This window comes from Cetorhinus maximus, chromosome 20 (genome assembly GCF_964194155.1).
Source record: "Cetorhinus maximus chromosome 20, sCetMax3.hap1.1, whole genome shotgun sequence".
Classification (NCBI taxonomy): domain Eukaryota; kingdom Metazoa; phylum Chordata; class Chondrichthyes; order Lamniformes; family Cetorhinidae; genus Cetorhinus; species Cetorhinus maximus.
Window position 1 is genome coordinate 16,706,461 of NC_135898.1, and position 14,651 is coordinate 16,721,111.

The window sequence follows — 14,651 nt, forward strand, 5'->3', positions numbered from 1 at the left end:
ACAAGACGGCAGCATTTGTGCAGTCACGTGTTGTCCCTCCAGAAAGAAATCTGTCCTAGTGGCTAAAGTTCACGAGAAGTTTGTCGTTTATTCCAATGTTTACTGATAATGTGAGCCAAATTGCAGAAAACTATAGGAATTTAGAGTTTAAGGAGAAAATATCCCTACTTCTGTCAGGTGAGGCAGGCAAGACGTTTTTATTCCTAGATGGACTGGGGTAACACAGTCACTGATGTAGGCAGCTGGCATGAATTCCCCTCCTTGTTGAATGCGATTGAATTAATCCCGGAGATTGATGGAAACGATTTACCCGTTTTCTTGTATTGGGTTCATTTAGTCATCTGTTCTCTTAACGTTCGTATCATTTCTCACATGCCTAATGGATGTGTGGGCATTTTCCTGTAGAATGGATTTGCTGGAGATAGATTTTGGCATCTGCAGTGATTCCAGGAAAGCTGGATGAGGCTCCCTAAACTGAGGTTTTGCAGGAAGAATTCCCCAGTCTATTCGTGTATTGAGTTCTGGCCAGATCCTTGACTCACAGGGCAGACAAGATGAGAGACATTCAGTTGCTGTAAAGGTCAATTCGAATGTTTGCTGGCTGAATGTGTTCAGGAATTTGATTGGGAATATCGGTGCATGGGAATATGTAGTAGACCGATGGAGTTACTACAGATAGACCTTGATGCAAGGAGCTTGTCTCAGATGAAGTCTTCTGAATGTTAATATCTGAAGAATGAGATTTTGATGAGGAAGTGAAGAGATCACTGGAGGGCAGCTGATGAGGATTGGGCTGTAGTCCATCAAATTGATGGACCTCCTTGTTACCGCAGTAAAATGTTAAGATTTGCGCATGTGATTCGGTTGCAGGTCATTTGAGTGTTCGGAAGAATTGGGCGAGAAAAATGGTGCCTTATCATTGACCAAGGCTGAATCCGGATGCATTGCAGTATTGGAGTATTGTGTGCAGTTCTAGCCACCACATAACAGGAAGGACGTAATAGCTCTGGAATGAGTGCAGAGGAGGTTTACAAGAATTTTGCCAGGGTTACAAAAGTGTAGCTGCGAGGAGAGATTGGATAGGTTTTGGTTATTTTCCTAAGAACAAAGAAGGCTGAGAGGTGACTTGATTGAGGTGTACAAAATTATGTGGGGAATAAATAGAGTAGACAGGATAAAATTGTTTCCCTTGGTGGGCAATTCTAGAACCAGGGGACATAGATTCAAGATAAGTGGCAGAAGGCGTAAGGGGGGACATGAGGGAGAACTTTTTTATGCAGAGGGTAGTGGGTGTCTGGAGTTCGCTGCCCAAGTTGGTGGTAGAGGCAAAAACTCTAAAGTCTTTTAAGAAGTAGCTGGATCTGCACCTTAAGTGCTGTAAGCTGCAGGGCTATGGGCCGGGTGCAGGGGGGTGGGATTAGAAAGAGCACCTGGGTTTACTCGGGCTGGAATGGACAAGATAGGCCCAATAGCCTCCTTCTGTGCTGTAACATTTCTATGATTCAATTTAACTTTTAAAAGGCATGTCACACATGTTGAATGGTTGGGGAGACACATATTTTGATAAAGCCGGCCCCACTAATAAGAATACTAGCATTTTATAAAACATTTTGTAGGATTCTTGCGGATTGTGTTGGAACACTGCTGAATTCTACATTGGGGCATAGCTACTTCTTGACCATCATGAATTTGTCCATGATTTGCAGAATATTTCCATTGTTAACGATCACAGCGAGAGGCAGAAACTGCCTTCGTAGCTTTTGTGCCATAGTTCCGTGAACAGCTCAAGTCGCCTGCTTATCATCCACAGCCTCATAGTACCTGGGAGAGATATCACCAACTTCTAAAGAATAAGATTAAAGACTGTTGTCTTGAGTATTCCTACGGTTGGAACGAAGGACCAACATAATATAGGGACACACAAAATGAGAAGCGACATTATTGGCACAGGAACTGTAAAGTACATTCGTACATTTTGTTGCAGATCCTAGAAAGGCTCTCAAAAGCTTCTCCAGTGGAGATAACACCTCAGCCGGTGATAAAAACGCAAATGGATAGGCTGCTGAGGGCCCTGACTTTAATTCGGGGTTTCAGTGCAGATTTCATTGCTTATCAGTATTCTTTTTTGCCATTGTGATCTGTATTGTGCACCCACAATGCCAACGGGAAAGTCAGTCCGGATGTGACCAGTACCCGAGAGAAATGAAAGAGTCAAAACGTGTGTCACGTGAACATGGTAAACCCTGAGCATAGTCAGCCAATAGGCGTAGTCTGGATGCTGGAGAAGGTCGACGCTGAAAATGATACCTGTGATGATTTGATGATGAGACTGAAAGTTAGCAAACGGAAAGTTCTGCGATGCAATTGGCGAATTCAGGTGCTTTAGAGGGTCTGGTTAAGGAACTTCTCCTGAACAAAAGAAGAAAAAAATAGTCTGTGATGGAAATACGAGTCTGTATGTTCAGAAAGTGGATATATAATTTCCGAAACTGTGGGATTTCAATCCTATTAATTGTTCAGTACTAGAATCTCAATGAATCACTTACATCGCAAATAGCCAGGAAATTCGGGAAATGCATTACGGCTCAAAATTAACAAGTGTTCAAGGAGCAGTTAGTGTTAATGCAAGGTGATAAAGAGGGTCTTCGGGGTGATGAAGGTCTACGGGGTGAATTCGCAAGGTTGTGTAAACCAGAGTGACCTGGTCCAGACAGAATAAATTCTAGATTGAGAGATAAAATATTAAATTAAGAATGGACAGGTAACAACAGTAAATGCGAGTTCAAACAGAAAATATTTGTGTTACAGTCTAGATTTATTCCCCGGAGAGGAAACGGAAGGTCATGCAAAGCCAGAGCTTCGCGGATAACTCAAGATATGTGGGAAGAAAAATGAAGCAGGGAAAGGGAATCTATTTAAATTATCACGATAATAATTAAGTGGAATCCAAACTGAAGACAATTAGGACAGGAAGGGAGTTAAAGAGAATTTGGTAGGAAAGATGAGATACAACATAAAAGGGAATCCAATTCTCTTTTATAAAAGCGTAAATATTAACTGGGTACTCAAAGCAAGGAGGGGCTGAAAGGTAAACTCAGACAACGCCATTCAACCAGTCTAATATCGCTGAAGTTATAAATTTTAGACAAGAAAATCAGGCTCAAAATAAATTGTCATTTGAGAAAAAATGTTGTCAAAAAATAAAGCCTGTACGGAGCAGTTAAAGGTAAATTCTGTTTGATCAAACTTACGGACTCTCTGGTGAATACCGGAGAGTTCTGATTAGAGTTTTGTGGCTCATCCTGTGTCTCTGGACTTTCAAAAAGCATTTTATGAAGTCCCATTTAGTTCATAATCTTACTGGTAACATAAAGGCCCAGAGGATTAAAATGGCAGTGTGTGGTTCCAAGTTGGTTTAGGGTAGAGAAAGAATCATGTTATTTTAAAACTCGAGGCAAATATGACCGGATTTTACCCTGTGGTCAAAATTAGGACCACTTTATTTTTGATAATAATCTGAACACATCATTATTTCAAATTTTACAGATGACACCAAAGTAGGAACTTTTGTAAATATTGACGAGGAACATGCTTCAGGTGAACATAGACAGAAAGGCCAAATTATCGCATTTAACGCATAGGAGTGTGACATAAGTCATTTTGGTACGAGGAATAAGGAGAGGCAATGTAAATGAAATGATCTATATTTAAATGGGTTAGAGAAACATCGAGGCCTGAGAGTGTACGTGTATTTGTCTCAGAGTCTGGCAGTACACGTTTAGAATATTGTTTGACAGGCAGAGGGCCACCCTAACTGAATAAATAGGGACATGGAGCCATAAAAGAAAGTTCTGCTAAACAGCTATAAAACACTACTTAAGTCCCAGCTGGGGGCTTGAGGCCAATCTTAAGAAGGATACTTTAGAAAATATGTCAAGTCTAAAATCACTGAGGAGCAGATCTTCCAGGATATCATTGTGGGGATGCTGGGGATGTGTAACTTCAAAGAGGCAGGAGAAACTGAGATTATTCTGCTTGGTGTAGAAAATGTAAAAGGAAGATTTGATACAGATGGTCGACATCTGGAAGGGTTTTGATAGGTTAATACCATTGTGCTGTTCCAGTGACCAAAGGATCGGTAATGAGAGGACACAGGCTGAAGGTATTTGACGAAGAACCGAAGCATCGTAAAAATAAATGTTCAAGGAGTTGTTGTGATCTGGAATGTATGGCTGGTTCAGTTCAATTGAGTCAAGGGTGAAGTCATCCCTCACAGATGGAAAAAGATCAAACGAAATAAATCCCATATGATGGGAAACCAGAATTGTGGGGGCAAAAATGGGTTTGGGGGACAATGTCCACAAGAGATCAATTATTACGTTTCATAAATTTGGTTTGTAAACCCTGAGCGTAGAAATATGACGGTTATGCAATTGAGATGTTTAAAAGATCAAATGGTTCCATGAATAGCTACAGAAAAAAGATGAGCTGCGGCGTGAGGAACCGGAACAAGGGGCCCAATCTCCAATTGGAGAGAGGCCATTAATAAATGAAATCAGGAAGCACCTTTCCTTACAAGTGGTGGGGTGGACATCAGGAAAGCCCTGTTGCAAAGTTATTCACGGGCGTAATGTCACTGATTTCAATGCAGTAGGTGCAGCAGTATTGCAATAATGACACTAGCATTAGTAATGGCAAATGTGCTATAAATAGTAATGATCGAAGGAGTAATACTCATGTTTGTAGTAGTAATTGCTAATGCTTCTTTTGAGATGCAAGGAAATGAACTGCGAATCCGTCTAGTATAATTTGCAATGTACCTATGACAATTGTGATGTTATTGGTATTTACTAATATTATCATTGTTATTTTTATTACTACTTAGCTCACAAAGATCTCTGACTGGTATCTGGGGATAACCTGCTCCGGACGGTTGGAAGTACAACAGGAGCGCAGTGGGGGACGCTGTGTGATCTTTACTTTGTTTCAGAAGACGCCAGTGTGGTCTGTGAGCATCTTCACTGTGGGGCAGTAACAGCAGTGCCAGGAGGAGCCACTTTGGAAAGGGAACCGGTACAGCGTGGGCAGAAAACTAGATATGTCAGAGAAATGAGTCCAGCTTCTGGGATTGTTCAATTTCATCCGGGCAACAGTTTAGCTGTTCACATGAAAATGACGCCAGTGTTATTTGCTCGGGTGAGTACTCTATGTTTATTGACCTGAAATACACCAGCTGTTAATGTTATAGTTGAAAGAATCTAGACTGGGCTCTGTTTGTCTGTGCATTTTATTAATAATGAAGCAAAGGTTTTCAATCTTTCGCAAATGAATATCTCATCAAATGGTCATTATCTCTAACTGACTGAACCCAGAGCATTATTCAGAATTCAGCGCCAAGGGCTGTTGAGAGAAACGATCTAACTGCAACACGAGGACTATGGTATACAATGGAAATGTTCCACCTGGATTTCGTCTTACTTCTTCAGTCACGGAATGTGGATGTCGCTGGCAGGGCCAGCTTATTTACCGATCCCTAACTTCCTCTGAAAAGGTGATGGGCAGCGTCTCCTTGAACGGCTGCAGCCCGTGTGCTCGTGGTCCATCCACAGTGCTGTTCGGAAGATACGTCTCCTGTTTTGCCCTATCGATGATGAAAGAACAATGACAGGTTTCCAAGTCGGGATGATTTGACATTTCTGGAAATTGACAGTGGTGATGGAGTTTGCATTCCGCTGCTGCCTTTGTCCTATAAGTTGCTGTCGAAGAATTCTTAGCGAGGTGCTTCAGAACAACTTGTAGATTGTGTGTACGACAGCACCAGCGTGTCAGTGACGGAGAGGGAGACGGGGTGTTTAAGCAGAGCTTCCAATGGACTGTTTGACCATGAATGGTGTCGAATTTCTCAAGGGCTTTTGGAACTGCATCCAATCAGACATAGGTTCGTCCATCACACCTCTGACTTGTATCAGCGGGACCAGTTAATATTAAGTTATCTCCAATTTAAGATGGAGTTGTGGGGGAATTTTTTTCCCTCAGGAGACCGTTGGTCTTTGGAATTATCTTCCACAGAGAGCAGTGGAGGCATGATCATTCAATGATCAAAGCTGAATCAGCAGCACAGTGTTCTGCAGCACAGACTCATTTCCCTGTCTCAGACACATTAAAACGACAGATTTTAGTTTTCGTGGAGAATGCACAATGGGAAGGATTCAGTGCTGAGCTGAATGTGCATTAGAAGTATAATCTCCTGTATTATTGTCCGGCAGGTTAGACTGTCGGACGGTGAAAGCCGACGTGCTGGCCGAGTGGAGATTTATTACAATGGGACCTGGGGCTCTGTTTGCGATGATTCCTGGGATCTGACCGACGCTGACGTGGTTTGCAAGCAGCTGGGTTGTGGAAATGCATTGGACGCCTCACTTGCTGCTTCGTGTGAACCTGGCTCAGGCCCACTATGGTTGGATGAGCTAAAGTGCTCTGGTAACAAATCACTTCTCTGGAAATGCCCCTCAGCATCATGGGATAACCGCGACTGTACTCATAAAGAAGATGTGAGGATCATGTGTTCAGGTAGGGGTGCTGTCAATGAACTCATTGTCTGAGGTTCCACACGGAAGATATCACACTGAATTACACAGAAACCAGAGCACAGAAACAGACCTTTCAGCTCAACTGGGCTGTGTGGCATTGATGCCGCACACCAGAATCACCCTGTAATAGTCCATCTAACTATATCTGCACATCCTTCTGTTTCATTCTCTCGTCTACTTATCCAGTTTCACTTGAAGACAGCGGTGCTATTCGCTTCAACTGTTGTAGTTGCTCTAAGTTCCAGGTGATTCCAGTCTCTGGGTTAAAAAAACCAGATTCTACTCAATTTCCGGTTGGATTTATTAATTGCATATTTCTGATCCCAGCTTTGAAAAACGCCACATTATCAATGAATATCGCACCTTTATCACGAAATCTCGTTATTCAATACATCCTTTAGGCACATGTTATCTCAACACTTTGTAATCTCTTCTTTTTTCTCTGATCAAAATTCACCACCTGAGTCTTAGCTGTGTGAGAATTGATTTGCCAATTGCAAGCCTATTCTGCCAGTTGATCAATATTTTCTTGTATATTGTAACGGTCTTCCTCAGTGTTAAATATAGCCAACAATATTCTGTCACTCATGAATTTTGAAATTTTGCGTCCCTCCCCTAGTCCAAATGGTAGGTGTAAATGTTAAGCAGCAGTGGCCTTTTTGTATGGAACTCGTTCCGCCATTCTGAGTGACTACCTTTTGCAGTCAGTATTCTTTCTATTCTCCTTCCCTCACTCTACATATTCTGAGCTCAGTCACGGTTCCATTATGTGTGAACTTTTAGAAGTCCTTTCGAAAATCCCCGTATATTTCATACAATGCCTTACCCCTTGTCTATCTTTCCTTAACTCCTTCAAAGATTTCAATAAGGTTTCATATGTATGATCTTCCCCTTAGAAATCGCTATAAATTACTTCTAATGAAATAGTTGGATTTTAGCTGAATGCTTTTACGTTTCAGAAATAATTATCAACAAGCAGTGAACACCGTCAGTACACCATGTGCTGAGCTGTGCTGGATGAACTTACAGATTCTCAATATAAACGCAAAATACTGCGGATGATTCTGAATGTGGACATTTCCGGTTTCACTGACAGAGCACAAAGAACTGAGGCTGGTGAATGGAAATCATTGCTGTGAGGGGAGAGTGGAAATGTTCCTCAATGGGACCTGGGAAACTGTGTGCTCGGAAATACTGCATCCAAATGATGGGAAAGTGATCTTTAAAAACTTGAACTGCGGCAGCATCGAGTTTATTCAGTGTGTCGCTGGGGAGCTCGGACAGGGATCCGGAACTGTCCTGCTCAGTAAGATTGGTTGTAGTTCCCATGAGCCGAGTCTTTGGCAGTGTCAGTCAGACTCACAGGGTGTCAAAGACTGCGGTCACTGGAATGATGCAGCTGTTGTTTGTTCAGGTACACACCAAACCTCTCATTGTGCCGGTGTCGTTTCAAACATTCACGTCTAATGTAGTCAGCATGTTTCCCTTCTTAACGGGAGCCAACGGAATGAAGGAGAAGCCCCACACTTCACAGAACTGCGGTCGAGAACCAGGTACCTGTTGCTCTTAGTTACACCGACTCTCTGATGTATTCCTGGCTTGTGCTATGTAAATAATCAGAATGAATTCCCTTTGACAGATTCGAGATGCAGTTTGCGCCTGGTTGGGGGTAACACGGACTGCTCTGGGAGTGCGGAGATATTGTACAATAAGACCTGGCGCAAGGTATGTGGTGATTCCTGGGATGTGGCCGATTGCAATGTTGTCTGCAGACAGCTGGCTTGTTGCTCCGCTCTGTTGGCCCAAGGAGGGGCCGCTTTTTCCCTGGGTGACGCTGTTATTTGGCTGGATGAGGTGAAGTGCACCGGAAGCGAATCCTTTCTGTCCGACTGTCCTTCCTCATCGCCAGCTCAATCTGACTGTGATCACAGGGAAGATGTCAGTGTGATTTGTTCCGGTAAGGGTACACAGATTGCTGGGGTTGGTGCTTGTTCTGTGAACGTGACTCATTAATTTCGTCAAATAGGGCCAGCAGTTATTTTTCTAATGTAATATTCTAACTTTTGAATTTCATGCCTGTTTGTACAATATATTCTACAGGGATCGGTTTTTCACCGATTTCTTCTCCGACCACACCTACAGGCACATATTATGAATACATTCATGAGATTTCATGTCAATGTTAGCGTCCTTACTGATAATATTGCGATTCTTGACATTTTCTTCCCTTTGTAAATTTATGAATAATGACTGGTTCCAGATTGACGGAAACATTTAAAAAAATACAATGTGGACTCTGTCTACGTTAAATCTTTCTGTAATCCTATTCTTAAAGAGAGAAAATTACAACCACTCCCATACCTGTTGCCGTTGGAATAACTCTCGGAGTCCTGTTAATCTGAGTTGATCGCACTCATGGCGGTAAGACAGACAAAGTTGAAAAGGAAAGGTGAGTTTGCAATTTTACTGCTGAAGAAACACTGGATTTCGGATGGTGTTTCATATGGAGGCAAGGCTGCAGTTTGCTTCACTTTTGCAGAGAATCTCACTTGACCATGCTGTGAAAAGCCACCTGAACCCCTTTTCTTCATTTGTTCCCTTCAGGACTGAATTAGTGAAATGTAGCAGTAAAAGTATTGAAAGTGTCTACAAGCGCTAGCCAGTTCATCCGCCGGTATGTAAGAATCCAGGAGACTTCACTTGATGTAATAATGCAACAGAAATTTGAATTGAACTGTTTGTTAATTTTTGTCTTTCAAGGTTTCATTATCTCCGCCCGCTTGCCCAATCTGGATATCTTTGAGCAGGTTCTATACAATATTTTCAGAGGTGACATCTTGCATTCTCCAGTAATTCTACATAGCAACACAACTGTTCCACTTATAGCCCAACAACCACCACACCCCGGATCTACGCAATCAATAGGTCACTTCTTTCACTGATGGAACATGGCAAATAACCATGACCTCCTCAGTCGCGACTCCAAACTGATGCGTCCGCCGAGGCCAGTCAACTTTTTACCCAGATTCAACTCAGCTGATTCCCCATGTGGCCCCGTGGCCCAGTCATAAGCTGGAATTAATTTCCCCTGGCATATTCCTCCACCCTACCCGCACCCACCAACTCCCCCTCAGCCATCCCACCCCCATCCTTATTTAGCGTCCTCCCCGACGTCCCTGCAAGTGGGTCCAGTTCTGCTGAAGATGAGTAAGTGTCTCTGTGAACACACAGACACGCACACACAAATACACATACACACGCTCACACACAGACACACAGACAAACGTTCAGATGCCTTCAGACAACAAAGCTTCTCCGTATTCTAGTCTTTAAATTTTGACTCTCACCAGACATGTGCCTTGCTCCTGGTCGCAGACATTAACTGCTAACTGTCCGCGAAATGCAGCAGCATGTTAATCGCCTCCTCCTCCCTCCAACAGGTGCTGTCACTCGCCACTGGGGCTCACCGGCTGGTTTGTACCAAGAACTTTATGAAGAAATTGACAAGATTCCATCTGGCATTAATTTCACTTATACAGGAGGCTCAGGTTTGTACTTACAATCTTTGTAAATGATTCGAAACTGAATAAGTGTGCTTCACCTTGAAGAGCCATTTCTAATGGTAAGGGTACTAACTGGACACGGTGGGCAGTCCGCTCACTGTCCAATGTGAAAGAGGTTTGTCACCATGAGAATTCCTCTCCTGTGAGATGATAGGTTGACTTGGGAAGACTCTTAATGCTCCTTGCTGCTCACAAAATGAGTTTGTCCTTTAGTTGTAAATAACGAGCAGAATCACTGTTTCTATTTCCCACCATTATAATATCTGAGCAAATGAATGAGAAACGCATAAGCAGATAGCTACCATGTGTACAGCACCCCTTCCTAACACAGTATGCAAGAAGCGCAATAGGCAATGATTCGCTACTGGGTCTATTTATGGAGAATGAGCCAGAGGAGATGGAGAGGAAAGGCGGGCGCTGTGGGAGGGGGGTAGGGGTGGGATTGTGGAACGCATAGGCAATCGTAATTCGAATACACTTAAGGACAAGAACTGAGTAGTAGAAAGACCACAACAACAGATTGGAGAAGAGCTGAAGTTGAGGAACTGAGAGTCAAACTTGGGAAAATGTACTGGACCACAACATTGGCAAACAATGATGTTTATCAACAATGGAAAACTTTTCAGGTGATATTCGACAGAATCCAGGAAAACTATATTCCACATATTAAGCAAGAACAAGTTGAACACGAATAAAAATAAAGACAAAAGGGAGGAATAAATGGAAGAAATGCAGCATGACCCAAGTACATGGAAGAGCTGAGGTGGGGGACAGGGCGCGTGCAGAACCCGGAAGAAAATGGGTAAATTAGGAGAGATGTCGAAACAATGAATAAATCAATTAGATTGAATTGTTTTGGAGCTAACACAAAGTGGTTTTATCTCCTTTAGTTACAAGCATAAAAATGAAAAACAGAATGGAAATAGGGCCAATTATTGAATTACTGAAGATGGTAAAATCATGAGATCAGAGGAAATTGAAGCAGGAGTTGGCCATTTGAAACATCGGCCCGAGTCCAATATCCCTTAAGGTAATGCTTGATCTGATAACGGCTTTAACTCCACTTTCCTGCCTGCCACATAATCTTTTAATTCCTCCCAGATCAAAAACCTGTCTCAAACATCCTTGAGAATATTCAATGATGCAACCTCACCTACACTGTGTGGAAGTTAATTCCAAAGACTAGCGATTTTTTCAGAGAAGAAATTCCTGGTCATCTCCGTTTTAAACGGGAAAGTCCTTATTTTTAAACTGTGCTCCAATATAAATTAAAAAAAACAACACGAGAGAAATGGCAGGAATATTAAATTATTACTTTGCTTCAGTTTATAGCCCAGAGAACAATTAGCTGCATATGACAATGGAAGTTTAGATTTGAAATGAAATCATAGCTTAAGTATGAAGAAGAGCAGAAATAATAAATTAATCAAACTGAGGGTATAAGATGTCTCGTCTGAAAGATCTCGTTCATGCATTTTGAAAGAATCCAAAGAGATAACAGGAGGAGTTGAAGCCTGGGGCAGATCAGCCATGACCTTATTGAATGGTGGGGCAGGTTTGAGGGGCCGAATGGCTTACTTCTGCTCTATTTCTTGCGTTCCTTTGTTCAGAGGCTCCATTACAGATATTCCTGGACAAATCAAAGTGAAGATAGCGAATCATAATCAGGTCAATTTAGACGGAGGTGGATTTAGCGAGTGGTGTGTCGGCTTTGGGGTTGAGAGTCATTTTGTGATTATTGGGCCTTTTGATAGTTTATGCTTCACTCTCCGCGCCTTGGGTGAGTTCCGAGTCTTGATCCTGAAGCAATTTAGAAATATTGGAAATATTGCGGACCCTAGTAGAGAAAACACTTTTTACTTTATGGAGGAAGTCCGAATAGTGGAGGTAAGGGTTATTAGTGTAACCATGTACATTCTGGTATTCAAAAGAGGAAGCAATTGTAGCAATGCACTGTGCCCTGTACCCCAGCAGAGGCAAAACAGAATCACCAGGGAAGGCAGACTTTACTGCATCAACTTAGGCCTGGAAGTCTCCAATACTCACCTTTGTTGTATAAAGGTAAACATTGCACTGCCGTATCCACAGGAGATGGATTGCAGACGTTCCGGTATAACGTCATTCTTTGCTCTTTGTACTATTCACCAGCAGAGGGCGATACTACCGTCCAAACCCAGCCACTGCTCTCAGATAAACACATTTTTCATTGAATATGGCTATCGTGGTGTTCAGTTTCCTCTAGTGCAACAGTGAGTGAACCTATATTCTGGGCCTTGGGAAGTTTCAATTTCAGTCGGCGGAATATTGGGTTAAATATATTTATGGCCTATCGTTTCAACATGAACTGGCTGGTTTTGTGTCTGCATTTAACTTCCATTCCCATTGATTTTAATTAAGTCACAGGGAGGTTTCTGTCTGCTATAAATGAAAGTCTGCTTGGAACAACACTTTCCCACGGGATCAGTGTGAGGATTAGCTCCAGGGCTGACAAATGTCATTGCCTGTACAGAGTAGGAGAGAATGGAGAATTATCTGAGAACAATAACGTTGAAGAGCATGTTCTGCAAGTTTAATATTCTAATTAGCAAACAATATTTTTGGAATTAAGATATCTATGGCAGTTCTGTGCATCTAGACTTTGTCCTGTCTCCTACTGGCTTATGTTGCTATTCCTGCTTGGCCTCGATATCCAACCATTCATTCTGTGAACCAAGTTCAACTGCCTTTACATCCATTGTCACCTCATTTGTGCTGTTCTGGCCCTGGTAAGGATCTTTATCCAGCTATTATTTTCACGGACTAACTTTCGCTCTATTATGGCCCTTATCATTTCGCTCTTCATATTGGATGCTCTTGGAGATCCCAGTAAGTCTCTCCAGCACCTTAATAATTACATGACACCACTAAATTGGAAGGTCCGTGTGTATCTGCTCCTTGAGCTAGGAGATTGTATTTACCATGGGCTACTGGGAGTGAGGCTGCATGCCGGTTTCTGCAATATCCTTGTAGCACTGTCCGCATTCACCTTTAGCACGTTGGATTTCCTTATTTATAATCGGTTCAGGGATTGCCTGTCGATATTTACAATTGATCCATGACATTGCCAGTATTTTAAGAGCATCTCTGTGAGTCGGCGAGTATATACGTATCTTTATGTATGTATGTCCGTATGTATGTCAAAGGTTTTTCAGGGGACCTGCAATGTGTCTGTATTTGCTGGGCGCCTTGTAGTTAAATTATGAAAGGGGATTCGAGGACATTACCTTTCTGACAGAAAGATCCTCGGATCTCACTTATATAGAGGATTCCATTCAATATCTCAGTTAATGTGAGCCAACCCTCCTCCCCTCCATGTGCAACATAATTGACTTCGGTCCTTGCTGAGTATCAGTGATTATTGGACGTCTTTTCGTTAGTGTTACCCTTTTCGGGTTTTTTTAAAGTATTCGTTCAGGGCCTGTAAGTGTCTCTGGAAAGAGCGACATGTGCTGCCCATGCCTAAGTGCTCTTAAGAACTGTTAAGAGTCAATTACATTGCTATGGGTCTGAAGCAACGCCCAGATAATTGTGGCAAATTCCCTTTCTTCAAGGGGCATGCCTGAACCAGGTCGATTTGTACAGCAATAGTTTCATGGTCACCATTTCCGTCAGGAGCTTTCAATTTCAGGTTATTTTTTTTTTACTAAATTGTACTTATATCCTACAAGCTGACGTGGTTGTATGTCAACGCGCGCCCACAGAAGTTTAGCTATTTTGCTAGGCCAGTGACATTCCTACTGGCCCGTCACCCTCTCCATGTGTTCTTGTATAAGCTGACTCCTCGCAGGTACAAAAGAGCGACACTAATAATATAACACATAACTCCCTCCTTCTGTGTGTGTGTTGTGAACTGCTGTGGCACCCATGCCTCATACCCACTGAAATGTAATTATGTTTCAAATCTGCAAATGGTGACGAGTCTACAAGTTTGGGACAGTATTGGGTACAGCAGCAGCAACTAAGGAATGGTTGGCAGTGATACTGAGGCCATTACCCTGCTTCAATTCATTTTCCTTCCCGTTCGCAATGGAGTTTATGGAATCCTTCAGTTACAAGTCTGTTTCCAGAGAGTTCATTCTTGACAGCATAGCATTCCGTGACATGAATCCTTTGGAGATATGAGACTCTTGGTAACTTTATAGTGACACCTCATCAGTGTTCATTTATTAATCTGTATTAAACCACCAGACTCATTTCATTCCCCAGATTTACTTATGCTCCGGGAGACATCAGACTGACATTAAAATGTATTCACTCAGGTACAATGGACAGAGTATGGGAACATGCGGCGGTCTTCAGATACTGTCTTCGATGGAATTATAGGCAGTTATCTGACATAGGTTCAGGATGTATTTCCTGCCATTGGATGACTGCGAGTTAACCATTTATATTCACACAGACTCACTCCAGGTGATTTTCTGCCTCATTCCTTAGAGCATTTTTACATTCAGGTACAGAC

General features: G+C 42.4%; 1 protein-coding gene across 1 annotated transcript in view; it reads left to right on the forward strand.

Moving 5' to 3' along the window:
• Window positions 1-2,233: 2,233 nt before the first annotated feature.
• LOC144694750 (scavenger receptor cysteine-rich domain-containing group B protein-like) overlaps window positions 2,234-14,651 on the forward strand; it is a 34,597-nt gene continuing 22,179 nt past the window's right edge. The window contains exons 1-6 of the mRNA XM_078565323.1: window positions 2,234-2,377; window positions 6,267-6,551; window positions 8,005-8,143; window positions 8,230-8,547; window positions 9,351-9,419; window positions 10,031-10,138. Coding sequence (XP_078421449.1) covers window positions 2,234-2,377; window positions 6,267-6,551; window positions 8,005-8,143; window positions 8,230-8,547; window positions 9,351-9,419; window positions 10,031-10,138 — 1,063 coding nt within the window. The remainder of the gene's footprint in view (window positions 2,378-6,266; window positions 6,552-8,004; window positions 8,144-8,229; window positions 8,548-9,350; window positions 9,420-10,030; window positions 10,139-14,651) is intronic.